Raw genomic sequence first — 26,849 nt, forward strand, 5'->3', positions numbered from 1 at the left:
GTCTTAAAATTTCTATTCTCTTAGCAATTCCCAAAAGTTACTTGTATAACATAGATATGAACTGTTTGTTGGTCTCTCCTGGAAGCCCTAGTGGCAGAGTAGTTGACAGCTATGCCTGCTAACCAAAAAGTCGACAGTTCAAATCCACTAGCCACTCCTTGCAAATTCTGTGGGCAGTTCCACTCTGTCCTGCAGGGTTGCTGAGTCAAAATCGCCTCAATGGCAATGGGTTTTGGCCTCTCCTTGGTGATTCTCTCTTCACTCCGCATGCTTCTCTGGGCTCCCTTGGTCACTCCCATGACTTTGACCCCCTACTTTTATGCTAAAGGTTCCTAAAGCTCTATAGCTAAATCTGTTCTTTCTGAATCACTCAGAACTGTGTTCTGCACACTGGGTACTAAATATAGAAATATAGACATAAAAGGACCATTCTTAAAGAGGAAAATATTTTTAGGATTATTTTAAAGATTAGATACTAACATTTAGAAAATAAGTATATAGCTTTCATGCATGGAAACAAGCGAAAGGATAAAAAATATTCTAACTATGAAAGACTGCCTAAGTGCTTCAATAAATGAACACAAAAATAAGTTTTAAAAGTATTTTATTTAAAAATCTTGAAAGGCAATGTTCTGTAAAAAATGTTCCTATTTACACACCCTTTATTCATTCTATTATTCATTCCACAATTTGAAAAGCTTTCAGCATTTCTTTTGAAATTAAGCTTTTAAAAGTGCTATATACATAAACTATCAAAAACAAACGCCATATCTAGGCACAGGAAAGAATAATGCATTACAGCTCTTTAAATGGCTAGAAAGACGTTAACATCTATCATCACAGGAAGCACGAGTATTACAGAATGTCCATGGTTACTACTAACACATCTAGATGGAAGGCTTCTCATAACACAATGTTCTTTGTTTTTGAAAAAATAAAACGAGTTCTTGTAGTTTTCAGATTCAAGGTAACAGTGCCAAACAGGCTCTTTACACTTTTATCTACAACAAAACACTCTGTCTGGTTACTGTCAACTAAGATTCTATTTCTCAATTCATCATCTTTTTATAAAATCAAAGTGGAAAAACTGTCAGGAAATCAGATGCTTTGAAGCTGGTGCATCTCAGTTGGCTTTATGAACAGTCTTTGGAATCTGCTGTAAGTCTATAACCAATCAAGGACTCTTTACCACCACCATCCACAAGCAGGTCTACCAACACGTGCGGTTTATCGTAACCAAACGAAGTGGTAGTGTTTCTCGGCATTATGGAGTCTTGTCCTTCTGCCTTTATTTCCGTTTTATTACTTGGGGGAGAGTCAGAGTCAGATAAGCTGTTCGACTGCACGAGGCTACTATCAGAACCATCTCTGGAGTGATACAAGTTTAAGGTGACACTGCAGGGTTCAGACTGGTTGCTACTTGAACGCAAAGAATTCTTTCTTACTGGCGTCTCGGGGCTCCCTGGGACCACATTAGAAATATTTTCTTCAGTACTCACCACTTCTATTTCACTAGAAACTTCTTCTACGTGCTCTACCTTTCCTGGACTGCCTTCTGTATGCATGCTTGAAATTGTTGCTGGAGACAGCTGCTCTCCACTGGTCACCTCATTTTCTAGGGCAATAGGTTGGTATGACGTGATCAACGATACATATTTTGATTCAGGTTTTGTCTCTGAAGTGGCACTTTTTACAACAGAGAGCTAAGGGAAGAGAAATTAATGATTAAAAAAATAGTATATTAGTAAACTTAAGGGCCTGTCCTCAAAAAAAGTGACATACGGGTAACAGACCACTAAATATACCACTAAATGGCATATTTAGTATACCATTAAAATAGAGTAAGGTGGTTGCCTCCTCTTCGCTTTCTTTCTTTTTAATGAAAAAGATACTACATTAGGAAATGTTTTTTAAAGGATTTTTTAAAAAGTCACTGAATATCTCACCAATATACATGTTGCTTTTTGTAATTACCTTTCACATGTATCCATGTTATATTTGTAACAGGAATACACCTTATTTTAAAATCTTTTCACTATTTGCCTTCATTTTTATAATTTTCAGTGGTTCATATTATTTCTTTAGGCTGCTGATGGTAATTTCTTTAATAGCAGATACTAAAATATTTCCAATTTTCACTACTACGGAACACCATGCATCTTTTCATTTATAAAATTATTTCTTAGAATAAATTCCTAAAGAGTGAAATTACTGAGGCAAAGGATAGGGTGTATTTGTGGCTCTTCCTAGCAGGGTGTTACAGATTGAATTGTGTCCCCCCAAAGTCTGCACTGTACATCTTAACCTCTATGCCTGTGGTTATAATCCCATTTGGGAATGGGCTGACTTTGTTATATTAGTGAGGCAGGATTAGTATAGGGTGTGTCTTAAATTAATCTCTTTTGGGATAAAAAGGGGTAAGACAAGCAAGCGATAAGCAGAAATGGGGAAGAGAGATGCCAAGTCACACGCATGAAGATCGCCCAGAAGCAGAAGCTCAAATGATACAGGGGGCTTCCTCCAGAGCGGAAAGAGGCAGTAAGCTTTCCCTACAGCTGGCACCCTGAATTCGGACTTCTAACCTCCTTATCTGTGAGAAAAGACATTTGTTTGTTGAAGTCACCCGCTTGTGGTATTTGTTATAGCAGCACTAGATAACTAAGACACATGGCTATATTACTTTTCACCAGCATGTATCAATTTTATTGCCATTTGTCCTACTGAATATTTGGGTTTATTTTTCCTTCTCAAATGGTTGTAAAATGGCATACTACAAGGTTGTTTTGTATTTAATTACCAGTAAGGATGAGTATCACATTAATTGTTGATAGTTTTTTTCCACTGTACTTAGAATATAGTGTTTTTATAATGAATTTAAATGTGCCCTTTGCAAATTACAGATATTATTCCCCTGTCATATTTGATGCAAACAGCTACCATTCCGTTACCTTTCAATGTTCTTTTCATCATACAAAGGCTTCTAAATAAGAAGACATTAAAATGACAAACTACTATTTTAGTCTCATTTCTTGCCATCTTTCCTTTATACTCCAACCACAAAGAAGTGTTTCTGTATTTGCAGACCTTCAAAAACCATGCTTTCTTGACTCTGGGCCTTAGCACACACTGTCCCTTAGTACCTGGATAAACTGCTATCTGTCCCTCCAGACTGCTTGGGCATTGTTGCCTCTGGAGAAGCCATTAGTAACCCATAACCCTCAAGGCTGGATGAGGCACTCACTGGCACATGTGTAAACCTCTGTCTTTGAACTTATCACAGTATACACTTAACTTCCTCTCTTACTAGACTTTAAGCTCCTTAATAGATGTATCTGTCTGTGCTTCTGCCTGTGCAAAAAAAAGTACCTGGTATGTAGAAAAAAAAAGTGTGGCTCTGGGGTACTCTAAGTGCTTTATGTTAGGTGACATGCTGTGGTATATTAGTCTACTTTAACTGTACATTAGTCTACAAAATTTAAGAAACTCAAAAAATTCAGTATAACAAATTGGTGTAATTAAAGGAAAATACTTAAATAAGTTACCAAAGACTTGGGTAATGTGATGCTTTTTCTCTTAAAAGGATTTATCTTCTTAATCTGACAGCATACGAATACGATGATAAGTATTAGAAAGAATACAACAGCAGAAACAACTGGAATCCAAATGGGATCTAAAAAAAAAAAAAATCACAAATTAGGATTAAGATGGGCTACTGCTACAGTTGATTCTCATTATTCACGGTAGTTGCGGTCTATAAAGTTGCTGTGAACACCAAATTAGCAAATACTGAACAACTGCTCCTCAGAGCAATACAGGGTTAGGTTCCTGAAAGCCTCTGGTCACATTTTCATCAACTGATACTTAACCTTGCTTTATGTGTGTTTCTCTTGAAAAACACCTATTTAATATACTTGATTAACTTATTAACACTGAACTCAGAGCCAACAGCACTATAATTTATGCCTGAATAAAGCTTATCTAACACATGTATTTTTCCTGTAGAGCACATTACAGCCTTTTGTGCTTAAGGAACAATAAACAGCCCTTCAGCACTATGCTTGAGGGCCATTTTAAACAGTGAAGTCAATAGAAAGCACAAAAATGTGAAACACATGGCACTAAATAGACTATAAAGGATACTTGTTTACAGTCTGACAGCTAAAATGAGAAGGCAGTGTCAACCTGTTTAGCCTGAGCTGGGAACATGTACGTTGGGTGACTTAAGAGTTTTGCTGTTCTGTGCACGTCCGTGAATAACTGTGAAAGCGCTTATGTACTGACTTTAGAATTAAAAATTAAGTTTAGCAAGTAGGTGAATTTGAAAATATAGGATCTGTGAATTATGAGGATTGACTGTATATCCATCAAAGAGTTATAAAGTCTTAGTGCTGTTCTTTAATAGATTTACCCATCAGGTAATCAATACAGTCAGAATTTTAAAGAACACTGAAACACAAGTGATCTGAGTAAAAAATTAGGTATCTGTCCTAAATACCAAAACAATTCTTTCCAGCTCTTTAATTCTAAGTCTTCTGTAGCTACAATGCCATGAAAACAGTGTGGTAAAAATAGGTTTTTCATAACACTTTCTTTGTAGCCCCATATAAGAGGTTTTCCACTTAAGCTTTTCTCTCGTTTAAAAAGGCAAAGGAAGAATTTTAAAAATATATCTTCAGAAATAAAATTCTGGCACCATTTATAATTCTTAAAATAATGTAGCTCCACTCCTCAGAATCTTCTGTTACATTTTATTTATTTCAAGATTGCAGATACTTATAAAGATGCACACACACACGCACAGAGCACAGGTAGGAAGGCACCTTGAATGCAAATCAGCTAAAAAGAATAACATAAAATAGGGATGATACATTCATAATCACTATTGTGTATTTTGCTTTAATGCTTCTTTTTACTTTCTCAGCACAATCTTCGGCACTTTTCACAGTCCTCTTCCAAATTAACAGCACTCTATGTATCATGGTGGTGTTTGGCTGTCTGTGTAGAATTCTATTACCTCTAATTTCTATTCCAAAAGGTAAAACAATTACATAATGAGCACCATGTTCGAAGTTCCATGTTCTGCGAACAGTACAGTTTGCAGCACTGACACAGGCAGGCAGGGGTTTCTGCTTATGGGCTACAGTGGCGCCACCATGTGGTCATAATATCCCACTGTATAATTCAGACTTAAAAAACTGTTAACTTGGGGGCATTTGCATTATTTCCTATTTTGTGCATTCAGTAAGATTTTATTTGCATTATGCTACTTTATAATGCCAGTTCTAAAGTTCTGCTAAGTTTCCCCAACACATGGAAAAGATGATGAAATAAAATTAATAATTACTTTTAATTATTAGAAAAATGACCCATAATCATGATATAAATGGATCTATTTTTTTGTATTCATTTCTAGTCCTTGTCTAGTTAACATGTCACACAGCTGTAATCAATGAACATTTCAATGAACATTTTTTAAACCTACAGTCCTCATAAAGAACATTTTAATGGATACACAGCATCATGTCATCCTGAAGTAACGAACTATTACATTATTATGCATACTTTGAAATGCTGACCTTTATGTACATAGTTTTATATATTTGTTTATATTCTTTCTTTCCTTGGTCAAAAGGTCACTATACCACTTTCCAAATTGTTTTTGTGTCTTTTAATGGCTAAGGAATTGTCTTATTTTTAATTTCCTTTTTTAATAGATGGAATTACTGAATATTTTTAAAAGAGAAAGGAAATTTACTGAAATTACAAAAGGATTTGCCTCTTTTCATACTATCCTATTTTAGTAATCACTTCCATATGCAGAACTACAAGAGTAAAGAAAGAAAAAATGGCAGGAACTTACATGCTGTGTTGTTATCTGAAACAGTAACACAATATTCTTCGGACTTTTCTGTTGTAACATCCCATCTATCTGCGACGCCTACTGCTGAAACACAGTACTCAGCATTCAGTGAGGACACTGGAATACTTAACCTACACTGAGTCTCGTTGCAATTATCGGCCTGCTGAGGTGGTGTCTGCATAAAAAACAATAAAAATGCATGGCTCCTTTTAAGAAGTACCACCATTTTCATCTTGTGAAAACTGAAGAAAACATATTTATGGTGTTTTTCATCACCACTGATTTATGATGAACATGTTTGAAAAAAGGTTATAAAAGCTTGAATATCAAAGTTCACTGTTAAACCAACAAATGTTCACTTGTCCTATGCCTGTAGTGCTAAAAACTTAGCTGGTAAAAGAGAAAAATATTTCATATGAAGAATAATAAAAGCATTATGGAAAGGCGGTAGGATCTCTTGGCATTAATACACAGGAGGGGTTGAGGCAATCCCTGGTAACAGATCATTCACTCAACTGGCCAAGGTGCCTGGGTCACCCATAGTGCCAGGCATTATATTTACCCCTGTGCTAGATCCCAGAGACACAAAGGTATGACAGCAGTACCTGACTTCACGTAACTTACAATGTAGTGCAGAAGGGAGATAAGAAAGAATGTCACAGAGAGTAATGAGTAATGCAAGATGCATACTGCATATAACAGTTGTCGTGTGCTGTCGAGTTGATTCCAACTCACAGTGTGCCTGTACGATAGAGCAGAACTGCCCCAAAAGCTTTTCTAGGTTGTAATCTTTATGTGAGCAGATTGCTAGGTCTTTTCTCCTGTGGAGCCACTGATGAGTTTGAACTGTTGACCTTTCAGTTAGCTGCAGTGCACTTAACCACTGAGCCACTAGGGATTCTTTGCATGTAACTAGGATTAGCCAATCACGGAACAGGAAATCGTCCACTGTGTCAGAAAAGAATTCAAAGGGACAGTGATGACCCAGTTTAATACTGAAGAATGAGTAGAAATTTGCCAAATGAAAAAGGTGGAAAAGAGAGGCAGAGCCAACACATGGTGCCCTAGACAGGTGCACCATGCTGTCCCCTCTGCAGCAAAGATCCAAAAAACTAAGTAAAACAGATACAGACGTCAATCCTGGAAACTTGAGCATGAAATGAAGGGATAAAGAACTAGATCAAACACTGAATGGAAGAAGAAACTGATAGAAAACAGAGAATGAAGAGAAGTACGGAGTGAAGGTCCCCTGCCAACTATCATGGCACAGCATCACCATTTTGGAACACAGCCAACAATGACCCCAGACAGGGAATACAGGAAGGCAACTTCACGGAGCTCCCAACAGGAGACAGAGCACCTGATGACCAGAGAAACAGGCTTTTCCACCCCTCACCTTTCTGGTACGTAGAAACGAGAACTCCCCCTATCCTGGTAGCCTCCATCGCCGAGGTCGACAATGAGTCCCCCACCCAGATGTCCTGCAGCTTTTTTCTACTTTTTTTTTTTCCCTTTCTTTCTTCCTTGTCCTTCTCTCTTCCACTTAGCCCTATAAGCCACCCATCCACTTCCTGCCAGATTCTGCTGTGCCTCCATTTTTTTCTCACTCTTTCACCTACCCCTGTATGCCACCTCCCATCCCCACTGGCCCCTGAGTCTGCTCTGCCTCCACTTGCCGACCCCCACTGTGCCATCATTTCTTTTTCCTTCTCCCACCTAGCCCCAATATGCCGCCTCCCTCTCCTTCCCGCCAGCCCCCACCACGCCTAGAGAGCCACTGGCCTGCTGCTGTCCCAGGTCCTACCCACCACACGTGCTGACTCCCACCGTGCCATGACTTTTTTCTTTCTTTTCCTGCTTTTCTTTCTCCCTCCCACCTAGCTCCGTACACCACCTCCCTCTCCTTCCCACCAGCCCTGCCACACAGCTGTGGGTAGAAAGTCACTGGCTTGCTGCCACTCAGGGTCTGTCCCACCCCCACCCACCGGCTCCTGCCACATTACCTTTTTTTTTTTCCTGTTTTTTCTTTCTTTTCTTTCTCCCTGCCACCTAGCCCTGTATGCCACTTCCCTTCCCCACCAGCCCCCAGATCCACGCTGTCCTCACACACTGGCCCTCACTGCATGGCCAATTTTTCTTGTTTCTTCTCTTATTTCCTTCCCTTTCTTTTGCCCTCCAATCTACCCTACACGCCACCTCCTCTCCCTTCCTACTGGCCCCTGATGTGTACCTGCAGATGGAGTGCCACCAGCCTGCAGCTACCCCTGGTCCACCCTGGGCCACCTGCCAGTCCCCAGTGCACTGCCTTTTTTTGTTGTTGTTGTTGTTCTTTCCTTTCTTCCTCCAACCTAGCCCTGTACGCCAGCTCCCCCCTTGCCTGCCAGTCCCTGGGTCTGCCCTGTCCCCACCCTCTAGCTCCCACTGTGATGCCCCTTTTTTTCTTTTTCCTTTTCACCTAGCCCTATACACCACCTCCATCTCTTCCTTCTGAACCCATCACACCACCACGGCTAGAGTGCTCCCGGCATTCAGGTCATACCACCTTAATGGGCCTGCACCACCCCTCCCCTCCTGCCACTTGTATGCAGCGGCTGAACAGTGGTAAGCAAGTCCTTACCACTCCCAGTCCAACATCCTGGAGAATCTGGAGAGGGGATGTGAAAACTCCCACACTGCTGGACTGACATCAGGAAGCAGACATCACCTGCCAGTCTGCTCTCAGCCATTTCACCAAAACAGTGTACAGCAAACTGAGCTCGCCTGCCTGCTGCTGCCCTGCCCACCCAGATAAGGTGGTGAGTGCTATAATGCTGACAGATGAGCAAGCAGCAGATCATACTTGGCTCACCTGCCCCAACATATTAAAACCAAAAAAAAAGCAGGACAAAAAAAAGAGAGAACAATCAATAAATAAAGAAACCAATACTTTAATGTCTCAGAGACAGCAGACAATATCAAAACATAAAAAAGCAGCACATGAGGGCTCCAACAAGTGACCAAAATAAGGAATCAGATGACCTTTCGGTAGAAGGCATCGGAACTACCTGATGCGGAACTCAAAAAACTAATATTTAGGGCTGTCCATGAGATTAGGAAAGAGATCAAGGAAAACAGACAAGATCATGGAAAACACAGACAAAACCAATGAAAACATAATCAAAATCAAGGAAAACACAGATGAAGCAAGAGACAAATTCAGGAAAATAATACAAGAACAAAACATCAAAATAAATAATTAGAAATCATACAAAAACAGCAACTAGATATCCAAAGACAAACAAAATTTCAGAAATAAACAATTCAATAGAAGGTTTTAGAAGCAATTTTGAAATGGAAGACAGTATCAGTGAGATTGAGAACAAATCCATTGATGCTACTTTAAGAAAAAATCAGAAAAAAGAATGGAGAAAAATTAAGAAAAGCTAAGAATGTGGCAAATAATCAAGAGCAAAAATTTGCATGTGACTGAAGTTGCAGAATGGGGAGAAAACAAAAAATACAGAAAAGATTGTTAAAGATTTGCTGGCAAAAAAAAACTTCCCAAATATCATGAAAGACCAAAAGCTGACCATCCGATCAGCTCAATGAACCCCATATAGGACAGACACCATACAAAAGTCACCAAGACAAACAAATCATAATCACACTTGCCATAACCAAAGACAAAGAAAGAATCCTGACAGCAGCTCAAGAAAGACGAAAAGTCACAAAGAGGAAACGATAGGACTAAGCTCTGATTACTCAGCAGAAACTATCCAGGCAAAAAGGCAATAAATGACATACAGAAAACCTTGAAAGAAAACAACTGCCAACCAAGAACAACGTATCCTGCAAAAACTGATCCTCAAATACAATGGCGATATTAGGACATTTCCAGATAAACAGGTATTAAGGGAATTCATAACAACCAAACCAAACTTAAAAGAAGTATCAACAGAAGTCCTTCGGTTAGAGAACCAACAACATCAGACAACCATCAGACCCTAACACAGGACAACATCAGCCAGATACCAACTAGGACTTTCAATAATAAAACAAAACAAAGCTAAAAGACTTAAATCAGGGAAACAAAAACATCAATCTGTAAATGATGACAACGTCAAAACAATAAAAGGGGGGCTAAATGGTATAGGTATAGAAATTTCAAATGCAGAGGAGGTCAAGGTGATATCAAGTAATGAAACAGTATTTCAAACTTATGAAGATAAGGTAAATTTCAAGGTAACCACAGAGAAAGTTAACAAACCTCCTTGTCAAAATAAAAAAGAAGAAAAACATACTCAGTAAACATAAAACATATAGTAAGGAAAGAAATGAAAAGAAAATCCACAAACAGAGGGAACTCAGCACAGGAAAGTAAGAGTAACAAAGAAAGCATCAACACCACAAAAAAATAGCACAATATGACAGCATTAAACTCATAGACAATCATGCTGAATGTAAAAGGCTTAAATGCATCCATAAAGACAGAGAATGGCAGAAAAGATTAAAAAAACACAACCCATCAATATGCTGTCTACAATAGACACACATCAGACACAAAGACATAAATACATTAAAAACCAAAGGATGGAAAAAAATACATCAAGCAAACAGTAACCAAAAAAGACCAGGAGTAGCAGTATGAATCTCAGATAAAAGAGACTTTAAGACAAAATCCACAATAAAAGACAAGGAAGGACATTATATAATGATTAACGAGACAATTCACCAGAAAACACAACCTTAATAAATATCTATGCACCTAACAACAGAGCTCCAAAATACATAAGACAAACTCTAACAGCAATGAAAAAAGAAACAGATAGCTCCATAAGAATAGCAGGAGACTTCAACGCATCACTCTCAGTAAAGGGCAGAACATCTAGAAAGAGACTCAGCAAACATACAGAATATCTAAAGGCCACAACCACCTTGACCTCATAAACATGTATAGAACACTCCAATCAACAGCAGCAAATTATACATTCTTTTCCAACACACACATTCTCCAGAACAGACCACATTTTTAGGACACAAAGCAACCCTGAAAAAAAAATCCAAAACACTGAAGTAATACAAAGCATCCACTCTGATTACAATGCCATAAAGGTAGAAATCAGGAACAGGAAGAACAAGGAAAAAAAAAACCAAATACATGGAAATGAATCATACCTTGTAAAAAAATAAATAAATAAAATAAAATATATATATATATTTTTAAAACTGGGTAATAGAAGAAACCAAAGAGGGAATCAAAAAATTCTTAGAACCAAATGAGAATGAAAACACACCACACCGAACCTTTGTGACACAGCAAAGGCAGTGCTCAGAGGTCAATTTATAGCAATAAACGCATATGTCAGAGAGAAGAACAGGCCAAAATCAAAACGTCAGCCCTACAACTTGAACAAATAGAGAAAGAATCAACAAGGCCAAAAGTTGGTTCTGTGAAAAGATCCACAAAATAGACAAACCATGGGCAAAACTGACAAAAGAAAAACAGGAGAGAAAGCAAATAACTCAAATAAGAAATGAGGGACATTACAACAAACCCAACTGAAATGAAAAGGATCATAGCAGAATATTATGAAAACCTGTATTCCAACAAATTTGAGAACCTAGAGGAAATGGCCCCCATGTGTCTGTCAGTTTGTTGTACTGTGGGGGCTTGCACGTTGCTGTGATGCTGGAAGCTATGCCACTGCTATTCAGATACCAGCAGGGTCACCCATGGTGGACAGGTTTCAGCTGAGCTTCCAGACTAAGACAGGATAGGAAGAAGGACCTGGGAGTCTACTTCTGAAAAGAGTTAGCCAGTGAAAACCTTATGAATAGCAGCAGAACATTGTCTGATACAGTGCCAAAAGATGAGGCTCCCAGGTTGGAAGGCACTCAGAAGATGACTGGGGAAGAGCTGCCTCCTCAAAGTAGAGCTGACCTTAATGATGTGGATGGAGTAAAGCTTTCGGGACCTTCATATGCTGACGTGGCATGACTCAAAATGAGAAGAAACAGCTGCAAACATCCATTAATAATGGGAACATGGAATGTACAAAGTATAAATCTAGGAAAATTAGAAATCATCAAAAATGAAATGGAATGCATAAACATTGATATCCTAGGCATTAATGAGCTGAAATGGACTGGTGTTGGCCATTTTCAATCGGACAATCATATAGCCTACTATGCCGGGAATGACAACTTGAAGAGGAATGCTGTTGCATTGTCAAAAAGAACATTTCAAGATCTATCCTGAAGTACAGTGCTGTCAGGGACAGGATAATACCATACGCCTACAAGGAAGACCAGTTAAAATGACTATTATTCAAATTTATGCACCAACCACTAAGGCCAAAGACGAAGATACTGAAGATTTTTATCAGCTTCTGCAGTTTGAAATTAATCGAACATGCAATCAGCATGCATTGATAGTTACTGGTGACTGGAATGCAAAAGTTGGAAACAAAGAAGGATCGGTAGTTGGAAAATAAGGCCTTGGTGATAGAAACAATGCTGGAGATCAAATGATAGAATTTTGCAAGACCAAGGACATCTTCATTGCAAAAACCTTTTTTCACCGACATACAAGGCAACTATACACACGGACCTTGCAAGATGAACACAGAGGAATCAAATCGACTACATATGTGGAAAGAGATGATGGAAAAGCTCAATATCATCAGTCAGAACAAGGCCAGGGCCCGAATGTGGAATAGACGATCAATTGCTCATATCCAAGTTCAAGCTGAAACTGAAGAAAATCAGAGCAAGTCCATGAGAGCCAAAATACGACCTTGAGTATATCACACCTAAATTTAGAGACCATCTGAAGAATAGATTTGACATGTTGAACACTAATGACTGAAGACCAGACGAGTTGTGGAATGACATCGAGGACATTATACATAAAGAAAGCAAGAGGCCATTGAAGACAGGAAAGAAAGAAAAGACCAAGTTGGATGTCAGAGCAGACTCTGAAACTTCCTCTCGAACATCAAGCAGCTAAAGCAAAAGGAAGAAATGATGAAGTGAAAGAACTGAACAGAAGATATCAAACGGTGGCTCGAGAAGACAAAGTAAAGTATTATACTGACATGTGCAAAAAGCTGGAGATAGAAAACCAAAAGGGAAGAACACGCTCGGTGTTTCTCAAGCTGAAAAACTGAAGAAAAAATTCAAGCCTTCAAGCCTCAAGTTGCAATAGTGAAGGATTCTACGGGGAAAATATTAAACAACACAGGAAACATCAAAAGAAGATGGAAGGAATACACAGAGTCATTATAGGAAAAGGGATTAGCTGACGTTCAACGATTTCAAGAGGTAGCATATGATCAAGAACCAATGGTACTGAAGGAAGAAGCCCAAGCTGCACTGAAGGCACTGGCGAAAAACAAGGCTCCAGGATTTGACAGAATTTCAGTTGGCTGTTTCAACAAATGGATGCAGCGCTGGAAGCGCTCACTCGTCTATGCCAAGAAATACGGAAGACAGCTTCCTAGCCAACTGACTGGAAAAGATCCATATTTTTGCCTATTCCCAAGAAAGGTGATCCAACTGACTATGGAAAGTATCGAACAATATCATTAATATCACACACAAGTAAAATTTTGCTGAAGATCATTCGAAAGTGGCTGCAGCAGTATATCGACAGGGAACTGCCAGAAATTCAGGCAGGTTTCAGAAGAGAACGTGGAACCACGGATATCATTGCTGACGTCAGATGGATCCTGGCTGAAAGCACAGAATACCAGAAGGATGTTTACCTGTGTTTTATTGACTATGCAAAGGCATTCAACTGTGTGGATCATAACAAATTATGGATAATATTGCAAAGAACAGGAATTCTGGAACACTTAATTGTGCTCATGAGGAACCTGTACACAGATCAAGAGGCAGCTGTTCAGACAGAACAAGGGGATACTCAGTGGTTTAAAGTCAGGAAAGGTGTGCATCAGGGTTGTATCCTTTCACCATACTTATCCAATCTGTATGCTGGGCAAATAATTCTAGAAACTAGACTATCTGAAGAAGAATGGGCATCAGGATTGGAGGAGGGGTCATTAACAACCTGTGATATGCAGAGGATCCAACTTTGCTTGCCGAAAGTGAAAAGGACTTGAAGATCAAGGACCACAGTCTTCAATACGGATTACACCCCAACATCAAGAAAATAAAAATCCTTACAACTAGACCAATAAGCAACATCATGATAAATGGAGAAAAGATTGAAGTTGTCAAGGATTTCATTTTACTTGGATCCAAAATCTATGCCCATGGAAACAGCAGTCAAGAAATCAAGAGGCATTGCATTGGGCAAATCTGCTGCAAAGGACCTCTTTAAAATGTTGAAGAGCAAAGAAGTCACCTTGAAGACTAAGGTGCGCCTGACCCAAGCCATGGTATTTTCAATAGCATCATATGCATGTGAAAGCTGGACAATGAATAAGTAAGAATTAAGAATTGATGCCTTTGAATTGTGGTGTTGGTGAAGAATACTGAATATACCATGGACTGCCAAAAGAACGAACAAATCTGTGTTGGAAGAAGTACAACCCGAATGCTTCTTAGCAGCAAGGATGGCAAGACAACATCTTACATACTTTGGACATGTTGTCAGGAGAGATCAGTCCCTGGAGAAGGACATCATGCTTGGCAGAGCAGAGGGTCAGCGGAAAAGAGGAAGACCCTCAATGCGGTGGGCTGACACAGTGGCTGCAACAATGGGGTCAAGCATAACGATTGTAAGGGTGGCGCAGGACTGGGCAGTGTTTCATTCTGTTGTGCATGAGGTTGCTATGAGTTGGAACCGACTCAACAACACCTAACAACAACAGCAAATATTCAGTCTTGATTAAAGGCCCTGTGTTGGGAATGGAGAAGACATGATGATAAACTGGAAAAAAAATTAAGTAGTAGAATGTGTAAGACAGTGCAAAAAAGGGAATCTAGGATGACTCTAGTTATTTAAAATCTAGTTTTAGGCGTGAGTGAGTAGGTAGATAGTAGCCAATGGGAGCTCAGTTCTAAGTTTCATACCTGAGGGTTTCAACCAGGCTCACAGCTTTACATGTCATTTATGTAAGCCAATGACTCACAAATTTATATCCCTGGCCCCTATCCAACTGCCTACTTGCTGTCTCCACTTGGATATCTTCTGAGGTAGCAGTCTTCGTAGTTAGTTACTGGAGAAACTGAACTGCTGTCCAGTTGCTCAGGAAAGTTGAGGTAGTCCTGCCTCGTTTTTCTCTCACACCCTACAGCCAATTCATCAAGTACTGCTGGATCTACTATCAAAACATATCCAGCCTGACCTCTTTTCATGGCTCCTATCACTCTGGTTGGAGCCACCATCTCCTTCGGCCTAGACTATCACCATGGGCTTATACCTGGGCTTCCTGCCTCTGGTCTTCACACGCACGACTTATTCTTAACATAGCCTGATCCTCTTAAAACAAAGGTCAGACTGTATCACTCCTCTGATCAAAGTCCTTTCCACTCCCATGGTCCTTCCATTTTACTCTTAGTAAAAGCCAAAGTCCTTACATTGGTCTAAGGACCCTACATATCTGACCTCACCCCACTCATCCCTTTCTGATCTCATTTCCTCTACTCCTCCTCTTACTGATTCAGATTCAAATTATGCCCTCACATTATTGTACATCAACATCAATAAGGAAGAAAAGGTTAAATGATCCTCTTCTTATCAGCAGAGAAAAGGACCTATACAGGTTAAAAAGCTGAACTAGGGCCATGTAGCTAAAATTGGCGAAGAAAAGACTTAAATGTATTCATCTGGCAAGTGTTAATGATTAACTTAATACTAATTCCCCACAATAGAATTCACATCTTTTTTCTTACAAAAATCTATAATCTATGAGTTTTGCCTGAATATTCATAAACTTTCATTACACTCCATTAAGAAATAACTTATATACAGAATAATTTCCATTTTTAAAAAGATGAAATAGAAACATACTTCACTCCCATTAATTCTCACATGCACCATGTATATGAAATTGTAACAATCATCTTCATAATCATACATGGGTCCCATCTCTTCTCCATTTATAATAACTAATGGGTGAAATATGTCAACAATGATTTCATTTTCCTTTTTACTGATATCCAGTTTAGGGGGTCCAACTTTTCCTGAAAAACAAAACAAAATAAGATATTATACCAGTGTTTGTCGTAAGTATTTATGGTACATTTCATAAAATTAGCAAAATTACTTTTTTTTTTTTTCTTGCTGTTCTAAGGCAGGACCACATTCAAAGCGTCCCACAAAGATCTAGAAGATATTCTAGGTGTCCTTGATAGGGAAATGTTTACTGTATCTCAGACAAGAAGTACTCTTAGCTAATCTAAACTCTTCTTTAGGAGTTTAATTTCAAGCCCTAGAAAAAAACAGTCGGCCATGAACCTTGGTAAAAAAATTTGACATGATAAAAGCTGTACGAATTTCTTATTCCTTTATCTTTGCTTCTATGAATTAAGAAACCTCGTTTCTAAAAAACGTTACAGAAAAAGCATTTTAGCTATCTTTGAGCCTTTACTGAAATTTTGTTATCTCCAACACCCATGGGTGTCTGGTGTGGTGACTATATAAAAAGTTTGTTAAATCATTAAATTGTTATTGTGAAAATCAGAACTAGCTATTTATCCATCCAAAAAATATTTATTATATGTCTGTGATGTCTGGGACCCTGTTGGTGAACAATAATCCACTCTTCACATATTTATTGAGCATGTACTTTCTGCCAGGCAAGTCCCTTTTTTTCCTTTCTCTTTTTTTTTTGTTTTCCCTTTAAAAATTTTTACTATGAAAAATTTCAAACATTCAGGTAAGAAGAGGGGATGGTATAATGACACCATATAATCAAAACCAAGATTTAATAAACAGTAAACATTTTACCCTATTTGCTTCATCGATCCATTTTTTTCTGTGGCAAAGATATTTTCCCTAATTGTCCCAAAGCTAGTTTTCTTAGCTGGTTTGTTCAAGCCAGGATTCACTCAGGGGTTATATATAGTGCATCTGGTTGTTTCGTCTCTAAAATCTCTTCTAATCTACCATAGTCTCCCTTCCTATACCTCTGCCCTTTATTCATGACATTGGCTTGTTGAAAAGACTGGGATAGTAGTCCCGTAGATGGTCTCACTTTCTCATTTCTTTCAATTGTTTGCTCTTTCTGTTGTTTGACTTATTCTATACGTTGTACAGGTAGGTTCATTTTTATCATCCGTGCTTCCTCAAGGCCTAGCATACTTTCTGGCGCACAGTACACAGCAGTCCCTTCATAAATCTTTGTTGAAGAATAAACGGCCTGACATACAGATAGTATGGTTAGCAGATGACAGAGGTATGGACTCTGTGGAACAAAAATATTTAAAAGGTAGGTAGAGGATGGGTCTATAGAAGAGACCAAGTACGCACAATCTGAAAAGCAGGAAGAGAATCAGAGCAGTGGTCTAAGTGACAAAGCATGAAAGCTGAATAAGGAGGGCAGTGAAGCTAGAAGGCAAGGGACTAAAGGACCAGAAGAGGGGGGTCAAGTGACTAGAGGTTTCTTTTACCCAGGAGTCAGGGTTTGAGAGCTCCAAGGTAGGATGCCTAAGGTAGAGAAGAAGAATGAGAGCCAGCCACCGAAGTCCTCAACAAATATAACTTAGAAGTGAATGGCAGAGAAGACAGGGAGGGAAAGGGTGATGGCGTTCAGCTGGATAGCACTGGATCCATCTCTGCACGGGGTGGAAACATAATAGTTTAGAGGGGGCAAAGCAACGGCTGTCTCTCAGCCCTATTTTGTGGAACTTGGGAGAATGGGAAGACACTAACCCTCCAAATGCTTCTTGGGCATTTAAAAAATTTGTAGCAACTGTTAAAATAAAAGTAAACATATATAGAAGATCTATGTACGTATTTCCAAACCTAAAATTTAGACTTGCGTACATTTTACTCACCTTGTTGGCACATAATGAATTCTTTTGACTCTGCATAGGCAGATTCTTTTTGTCCAAGCCTAGCTTTAACTCTGGCCCAAACAGGACTTGATGGATCATTAATTTCATTAAAAATATTACACTCATGATGAGAAATATTCATACAGGCATCAATCCATTTTCCATTCCTAAAATGAGGAGGGATAATAAAATACAAAGGTAACCTCTATCGTTAACATATAAATTTGAACCTTCTCTGTCTGCGCTTTGCTTTTCATTTGTAGTATAATGCAGAAAGAAAGAGCTGAATTAGAATAGGATGGAGAAGCTTTTTGGTTAGAAGTACTACCAATTCCTCTACAATAAAGAGGCTCAGTTTAAAATACAAGACATGTACAAACCACATTACATACCTAAGTTTTAAAAATTTATTCTTAAACAACTCTAGATTCCATTAAAAACTATTAGCACAGATAATTTTAAGTTAATCGTAAAATCAAGTGCTACAAAGACTCCTAAAACTTATCAAAAAAAAAACTGAAATTTTTACCTTTCTCCTCAAAAATACATTACATTAAAGGAGCTAAGAGGACACCATTACTTTTTATACTGAACTATAAGCTTTATTTGTCATGTCTTAAAATCTTAGAAGTATGTGATACTTCTCTATTTCAGTATTGACAGGAAGAAGAAATAGGATGCAGTATTCTGAAGAGAATGAATTTGTATCCTTAACACTTCCCGAGATCTATAAGCAGGAAGTTGTGCCTTCTGGAAAGAACAGATGATGAAAGCAGAACGGAATGTGCAAGGAGCTAAACAAAAACAGAATGACAAGGATAAAACGGTAATACTTACCCATAGTTCTTTACCTGTACAGTGAAAACAGGGGTAGGCATCATGACCCCATACTTCCAATAAAGGACAGGGCTCATATTATAGGACTCAATTTTAACATTGGCTGGTACAGGCACTGTAACAAGAGATTATAAAAGTAAAATGATAAAATGGACAATAGTAAGAAACCAAAATTAACATTAGAAAATATTATAAGACATCCATGTTAGTAAAATATGTATACTTGAAGTAGAATTCTCTAGAATAATTATTTAAATTTAGAACAGATTTTAGAAATTAATTTTATTGAAAGATTAATAAACACAATAAACAAAAATTAATTTTATACTGGTGAGTAGTACCCAGGGTCTTAAAAGCTTGTGAGTGGCCATCTAAGATACTCCACTGGCCCCACCCCATCTGGAGCAATGCTGAATGAAGAAAACCAAAGACACAAGGGGAAGACTAGTCCAAAGGCCTAGTGGACTACAACTACCACAGCCTCCACCAGACTGAGACCAGCACAACTAGATGGTGCCTGGCTACCATCATGAACTGCTCTGACAGGGGTCACAATAGAGGGTCCAGGACAGAGCTGGAGAAAAATGTTGAAAAAAATTCTAACTCACATTAAAAAAGAGACCAGACTTACTACTGGTCTGGCAGAGACTGGAGAACCCTAAGAGTATGGCCCCCGGATACCCTTTTATCTCAGTAATGAAGTCACTCCTGAGGTTCACCCTTCAGCCAAAGGTTAGACAGACCATAAAACAAAATGAGACTAAAAGGGGCACTAGCACAACGGCAAGGATGAGAGGGCAGGAGGGGACAGGAAAGCTGGTAACGGGGAACCCCAAGGTCGAGAAGGGGAGAGTGTTGACATGTTGTGGGGTTGGCAACCAATGTCACAAAACAGTATGTGTATTAACTGTTTAATGAGAAACTAATTTGCCCTGTAAACCTTCATCTAAAGTACAATAAAAAAATTAATTTTAAGGAAAAATAAACACAAATACAAAATGATGCAATAAATGCTCATCGCGTTTTAAGTCTTTATAAATGAGCACTACTGCCTGTAAGAATAATCCTCCATTGATTTAATCAGTGGAATTTTTGGTATTTGACACCACAGTTCCTATTCAATGTTTAGAGAAGAACTAGCTACACCAAGGATAACCAATTTCATTCTAAAATACCACCCGGCCATTCAACACTCCACCCACAACTATCATAGACCTTTAATATCTTTTGTATGGCACAGGGAAAACCTAAAGAATGACCAAAGGAACCATCTACCGTTCCAGCTTCATCAACATTTTGCTCTCTGAGATGTACGGGGCTGTGAAACAACCTAGTCTAAAGCAGTTTACAATCCACAGTTTAGACAAAAATAAAAACTACTTTTTCCACTTGGGTTCAATTCAGCACTAATTTCAAATAAAAATCACACATACAAATATAATTTTGCAACCAAGTAAGAAAGAAAGGTACTAGGTGCTGAGAAAGCTCCTAATGAATTTGAACTTCCCTTAGAAGCCATTTCTTAATGTTAGCATCTTTTGCCTCTGGAAAGGCTGAGTTTTCAAACCAGTAAGTCCTAGTCTCTTTTTAACGGTCTGTCCTTGAATTAATCTCTTTCCTCTAGCATTTTACTGTAAGAAGCAAGAAGAAACAAAGGGGCACCTTCAACACTTAGCTTGGAAATCTTACCTAAATCCCCTGTAGTTCAATGGGCATATCACCTTCCACTGAAGGTGTCTTGGTTATTTAGTGTTGCCATAACATAAATACCACAAATGGATGGCCTTAACAAAGAGAAATTTGTTTTCTCACAGCTAGTAGGTTACAAGTCCAAATTCAGGGTGTCAGCTCCAGGGGAAGGCTTTCTCTCTCTGTCGGCTCTGGAAGAAGGTTCTTGTCCTCAATCTTTCTCTGGTCAAGGAGCTTCTCAGGTGCAGGGACCCTGGGTCCAAAGGACACGCTCTGCTCCTGGTGCTGCTTTCTTGGTGGTATGAGGTCCGCAACTCTCTGCTTGCTTCCCTTTCATCTCTTGAGAGATAAAAGGTGGTGCAGGCCCCACCCTAGGGAAACTCCCTTTATCAGGAAGGTGACCTGTGTTGAGGGTGGTGTTACAATCCCACACTAATCTTCTTTAGCATAAAATTACAATCACATAATGGAGGACAACCACACAATGCTGGGAATCATGGCCTAATCAAGTCCACACATATTTTCTGGGGGACAAAATTCAATCCACGACAGAAGGTGACAGTGTCGCTAAGCTTTCTGTCAGTACGAACAAAGATCCCTCTTCCTCCAGTTTTCACTAACTACAAATTCTTTATTTTAAGCTCCTCTTTCTAATTATTCCCAAAAGAAATGACTAGATAACTGTACATACTCAATCTGAAATACCTGTATTAGAGGAAAAGGCATATAGAAGACAATCTACACACCAGATTATCAAATAAAGTACCTATGTACTTAGGAAGGGGTTACCAAATCATGTATTATAAAACTACAAACAACAGTGACTTGTGCAGCATTAGTTTTCAATGTGATTCAAACCATCTGTCCCATAATTTAAGTAAAAGCCTGACATGGTGTCTTAGGCTGGGTTCTCTAGAAAAGCAAAACCAGTAAAGCTTATAAACATATATATAGAGAGAGATTTGTATCAAGGAAATGGCTCATGTGATTGTACAGACTGAAACATCCCAAGTCCGTATCAGGGGCTGGCGAACCCAAGATTGGCAGGTCAGAAAGTGAGGTTCCCGCTCTCAGGCTGTGAAGATCGACAAATTCCAAGATCTGCAGATAAGCTGAAAGCTCCAGTCCCAACAGCCAGAGGTCAGATGAACAGGAGGCGCTGCAGGATCCAGAGTGAGCAAAGAAGCCAGAACATTTCCTTATATTTGGATGCAGGCCACACTCCCTTTTAACAGATGGGCTACTTACAGCAGATTCAATCATGGAAGTGATCACATATAAACACCGAGAATCATGGCCCAGTCAAGCTGACACACAATCTTAACCATCACACATGGTTAGCCTATAAAACCAAAAACCAAACCCAGCGCCGTCGAGTCAATTCCGACTCATAGCGACCCTATAGGACAGAGTAGAACTGCCCCATAGAGTTTCCAAGGAGCGCCTGGCGGATTCAAACTGCCGACCCTTTGGTTGGCAGCCGTAGCACTTAATCGCTACACCACCAGGGTTTCCGGTTTTTTAAAAAAGCCTATACAAGGGCTTAATTAGACCACAGCTTTCAAACAATCAAGACAGATTAGTGGTAGGAGGAAGAAGTTTCAAGGGGTTAAAGCCAACAAAATTTTCCACTAAAGGAGAAACTTTCGAATATTTACACTAAAGGATGTAACCTGTGGTTTTAATGCTACCAGAAGAGAAACCATGCCTTTGTTATTTTTGCCAAAATCATATGATAAATAAACATGAGTAATTTTCTCATTGTTTCATAATATTGTAACTTTAAATTTAATGGCTATATACTCAGATTAAAATAATTAAAGCTTACGACAAACTCCTATTTATACTAAATTTATATCATGTAAATATATATATAGAAAGAGTATTATCTATGGAATTTAAGTACAGATTCCACTACAGTATTTCATGAAATAAAGAAGTCTTTCAGGTTTTCCCATCTTTTGAAAATGCCCAATAGATGGTTTTCTGGAACACATTATTTTTGGAAATGGTCTTGGAATTATTTGGTACATTATATCTGTATACTACCCAGAGTAAACTTTAGCTGTTTTAAGATCTGCTTCCCAAGCCCCCTCCAGAACTAGCGGCTAGGGATTTAATAAAACCAAACAGAGGAGAGAAGAACTGGTTTTTCATAACACTCTAACTGCAATGCAGAGAAAAAGGAGATTTTTGATTGGAGCCAACTGTTTTCTGGGAAAGTTGAAAAACCAAAAGAGAGAAGATCAGCACAGTGAAGAAGCAGTGCCATTAGAAAGGGCAGTGGGACGTCACAGAAGACCAAAAAACAGCAGAATAGCTCTTCAATTGTTGGTGAAGGTAAGGTGGAGAGGGAGGTAAAGAAGTACAGACACTTCCAGATTACAATCTGACAACGCTGGCAATCTCCTCTGCCTGGAGGGGTGATGGGGTAAGGGCTGCCACCTGTACCCCACCCCATACCCGCTGAAAGCATCTGCGCTCCACTCCAAGAGGGCTGGCCAAGAGTTCATCACCAATTTAAACCCAACAGAACACGAAGTCTACTACAGGAAAGCTGTGTGCGCCTGGTGCAGAACAGAGCTTTGCACTCTGTGGACATCATTTAACACTGCTTACCAATCTCCCTCTGGGAAGGACAAGCTGAGAAGCATTAGAAAGTATGGAGAAAAGGGGCCAGTAATTAAAGTGTTTCTGTAAATTCCAAGTCATCTGAGACTGCAAGTCAAAAACAAATGCTCCCAATTAAAGCCTTGGAACGCTTTTCTGAATGAACTCTCAGAAAACAGATCCAACACGTCCCCCACATTAAAGATGCACAGGCCTGGGTATTTTCACAAGGATTTCTTCTGCACTGCAAACTATCAAAGGGCGTGAGAAACCCAGACTGAATAAGTGAAAAATAACATATCAAAGCTTTCTATCTTGTTCTCCCAGAATTTATTCATGACTACAATCTACCTTGTGGATAAATTTCACAAACCTGATAAAACTGCAGTTTTTCTTATTGCTTTCCAGCTTTTAGCAAGTAGTAGCGTCCCCTTAGATTTAAGCTGAACAGGACATTTTGGCAATTCTCTCACATGATGTTTCAAATGTTCATAAACATTTTTCTTAAATGGAAACATTTGAACATTGTAGGGCTTTGAAAGGAATCAGACATTCATCACTGTTATCAAACTAATGAAAAAATGCTCCGTTTTTTACTTCCTTCTCTTGTCTTCTAGTGCCTTCAGGAGAAGATTGTTCCAGAATCTTGGGCTCAGGTGAGGACACCTAAGATATTTCAGTTCTATTTACCTTCTATATAATAGTTTCTCAGCAGGGCGAAGACCCCTAGCAGCCCTACAGTCCTCTCTTTTTCCTGTCTATTGTCTGAGGGACCTGTTCGGGCTTATCACTTATTCTCTTAATATGGGGAGCCCAGAAGTGATGTAACATATGTGAAAGAAATACTTTTCTTTCTCTTTTTTTTAAGAGATGAGCATACCAAATAGTGGCTTATATTGAACTTGGGATGAACTAAAACCCCCAGATCTTTGACTTAAACCATCACCAAGTTAGGTCTTATCTAATAAATATGTGCTTAGCCATTTTCCTGACTGGAAATCCAGGATTTTATTATTGTTTATACAATTTCCTCTACTGTATTATTTTTGCAAATAGCACACTCTCGTGAATAAATGTGCACACACATAAAACACAACAGATATAACAAAATTATATACAAAAAAGCTCTGGCATAGTGCGCTCACACAAATACTGTGCATGTCTCATGACATTTCCACAAGTGAGTTTCAGCCTCATCCACGCTCATTCAATAGTCTGAAAATGTTATTTTTCGATCATATTTGTATAATAAAAGTACAAGCCATGGTCAAGAAGTCATGGATTGAATTTACTAGTACCCTGGTAATCAGAAAATAAACAATTGAAACTGTGCATTTCTTTCTATTAATTTGATAATTATATCGCTGTCACTTTTGAGTCATCAGTCAGAATGTTGAACCTACTGAAGCCTGTCCATAAATCACATGGTATCTACTAGAAGTGTAAACAAAGCAAAGCCTGCACTGGCATAAATGGCCTCAAGTAGCTATCAGTAGGAATCTCGATTCAATCTGCATTGACATAATTACCACAGTCGTCTTCTGACTCTGGCTTTTAATTAGAAGAGGAAACACAGCAAAACTGATACGTGATAGCTCTTGGCTCAACAGCTGAATGCGGAAACCTTATCAGATCATCTTATGTGAAACCATTAAACCATGTTAGGTCTGTTTACTTCATAGCCTAATCATGTCTTAGAGGAGCCCTGTTGGCACAGTGGTTAAGTGCTCAGCTGCTAACTGAATGGTCATTGGTTTGAGCCCATCAGCCACTCTGCTGGAGAAAGATGTGGCAGTCTGCTTTCTGAAAGATTTACAGCCTAGGAAACACTATGGAGCAGTTCTACTCTGTCCTACAAGGTCACTATGAGTTGGAATCAATTCAGCAGCAGTGGGTTTGGTTTTTGAGAATTAGGTCTTATTAGCATCAATACCTTTCTTTGATCAATGATCTTAAGTCACCTTAGTCATTTGCTTTCGAGAATATTAAAGGACACTTGCTTCTTGTACGCCTCACATTTGAAATCTGCAATCTTTTTACTACAATCAGCCAGTTATCGATCATATTGTGCACATTTTTTTCAGTTTATAAATCTAAATCTTAGAACCCTTTAGGATCATGGCAGGAATTAAACGCAGAAGCGAGAGTTCGAGGTTGGAGAGTTGTCCATTTGTGAATGGAGAAAGGAGAATCAGGAGCTGGAGAAAATGAATCCGTGAAAACAAGCACATTGTGGGCCCAAAACAAAATGGTCTGAGTTGGAGTACAACTTGAAAGAGTAGATTATTTCTCGAAGGGAACACAATCAAGCTGTCTCTACTGTTGCAATTCAGATCAAAACAAACCTTCTGGCAAACGAAACAGGAATTCCACATTTCAAGGCAGGTTTCACCCATATTTCAAAATTCATCGAAAGGAATGGCCTTTCCATGAGGATGAGAACCACTACAGGCCAGCAAATTTTGGATGACTGGTCAACTTTCACAAATTTATCACCAAAGAAATCTCTGCATTTGGTATCTCTGCAATGGACATAATTAATACGGACAAGGTTCTAATGTCTTCTGACATTCCGGCCACCAGAACTGTAGCTGCTTCAGGTACGAAAACTGTGGCCGTTACAACCACTGGGCACAAGATGGCTTGCTTCACTGTAGTCCTTTTGTTGCACTGCGAGAGGGATGAAATTAAAGCCAGTGGTGATTTTCAAGAGAGTTACCATGCCCCGTGAAAAAATTGTCCACCAGAGTGGTTGTTCATTGTAACAACGGATGGATGGACTGTGAAGTTATGAAAGTATGGGTAGAGAACTGTTATAGGGCCAGGTAGGGGGGATTTTTTTTTTTTTTGGAGAATTGTTACTAATATCTGAAGCCACGGCTGCTCACAAAAAAAAAAAGTCCAAAATTATATTAACTCAACTGGTGCCCATGTAGCAGTCATAGCTGGTGGCCTTACCTGCAAGCTACAACTGCTAGATATAGTGGTCAACCACCGTTTAAGACTTTCGTGAGAAGAGACAGAATGAATGATGCAGTCTGGGATTCATGAATTCACACCATCAGGATGAATGAAGCAGTTGACATCTGAGGAGGTCTGCAAGTGGGTGGATTCTGCTTGGGGGAAAATAACCCCAGAAACCATCTGCAAAGGCTTCAGAAAGGCTGGAATGTGTACCAACAGAAAACCAATGATGAAGATGAAGATGCTGAAGGCAGTGATGATGAGGACATCAGTTCAGAAGTCAAAGAAGAGCATCTGCAGGCAGCTCTGAGATATTTCAATGATGACAGCGATAAGGGTTTGGACTTTGAAGGGTTCTGGGAGTTGGATGATGATGACGGTAAGAGTGAATAAACTAAAATGGCCAATTTTAAGATGAAAACACAATTTCTTCTGGTGACGTTTATTTGTTGATTTCAAAGACATTGATTATTAAAAATTGTGTTTCAGTTGAAGATTTATGAAAGCAATAAAATATAAATAACATCTTGTTTTTGTAGTTTTAGGCCCAGCATCATTTCTTACTTAGTAATTTCTAGCTCTCTGTGCATTCATGCTCTTTGGCTGCAACCTGCCATCCCATTTCCATCACAAGCCCATTCAGTTCACCATTGGTTGCACTTGATTTAGGAAGATATCTACCGTCTTAAATGATGTTTCTATGAGGTCAGTTTTATCCCAGTAACATTAAATGCATTGGGCAGAAAAAAAAGAAAAAAATGAAATTGAAGTCAGAAACATGTAAAAAAAACTGGTATAGCACACTAAGAAAATAACACATGGGGAAGTTGCACGGTTTGCAAAAATGTGTAATGCGCGTTATTTGCGTAAAAATAGGGTAGTTGGGTTTGGCCTGGTGTGTGAGTCTGATAAAGTCATTATGAATTCTCATTCAACCACACCA

The 26,849-nt window shown here is 38.9% G+C and overlaps 1 protein-coding gene across 2 annotated transcripts in view; it reads right to left on the minus strand.

Moving 5' to 3' along the window:
- Positions 1-587: 587 nt before the first annotated feature.
- The window catches only part of IFNGR1 (interferon gamma receptor 1), a 31,161-nt gene continuing 4,899 nt past the window's right edge, over positions 588-26,849 (minus strand). For both annotated transcript variants that reach the window (XM_049901872.1, XM_049901880.1), the window contains exons 2-7: positions 18,644-18,758; positions 17,807-17,973; positions 15,819-15,991; positions 5,861-6,035; positions 3,543-3,670; positions 588-1,703 (exon numbers count right to left, since the gene is read on the minus strand). In XM_049901872.1, the coding sequence (XP_049757829.1) occupies positions 1,134-1,703; positions 3,543-3,670; positions 5,861-6,035; positions 15,819-15,991; positions 17,807-17,973; positions 18,644-18,758 (1,328 nt within the window). In that variant the 3' untranslated portion in view covers positions 588-1,133. The remainder of the gene's footprint in view (positions 1,704-3,542; positions 3,671-5,860; positions 6,036-15,818; positions 15,992-17,806; positions 17,974-18,643; positions 18,759-26,849) is intronic.

Source organism: Elephas maximus, chromosome 1 (assembly GCF_024166365.1).
Source record: "Elephas maximus indicus isolate mEleMax1 chromosome 1, mEleMax1 primary haplotype, whole genome shotgun sequence".
NCBI classification, from domain to species: domain Eukaryota; kingdom Metazoa; phylum Chordata; class Mammalia; order Proboscidea; family Elephantidae; genus Elephas; species Elephas maximus.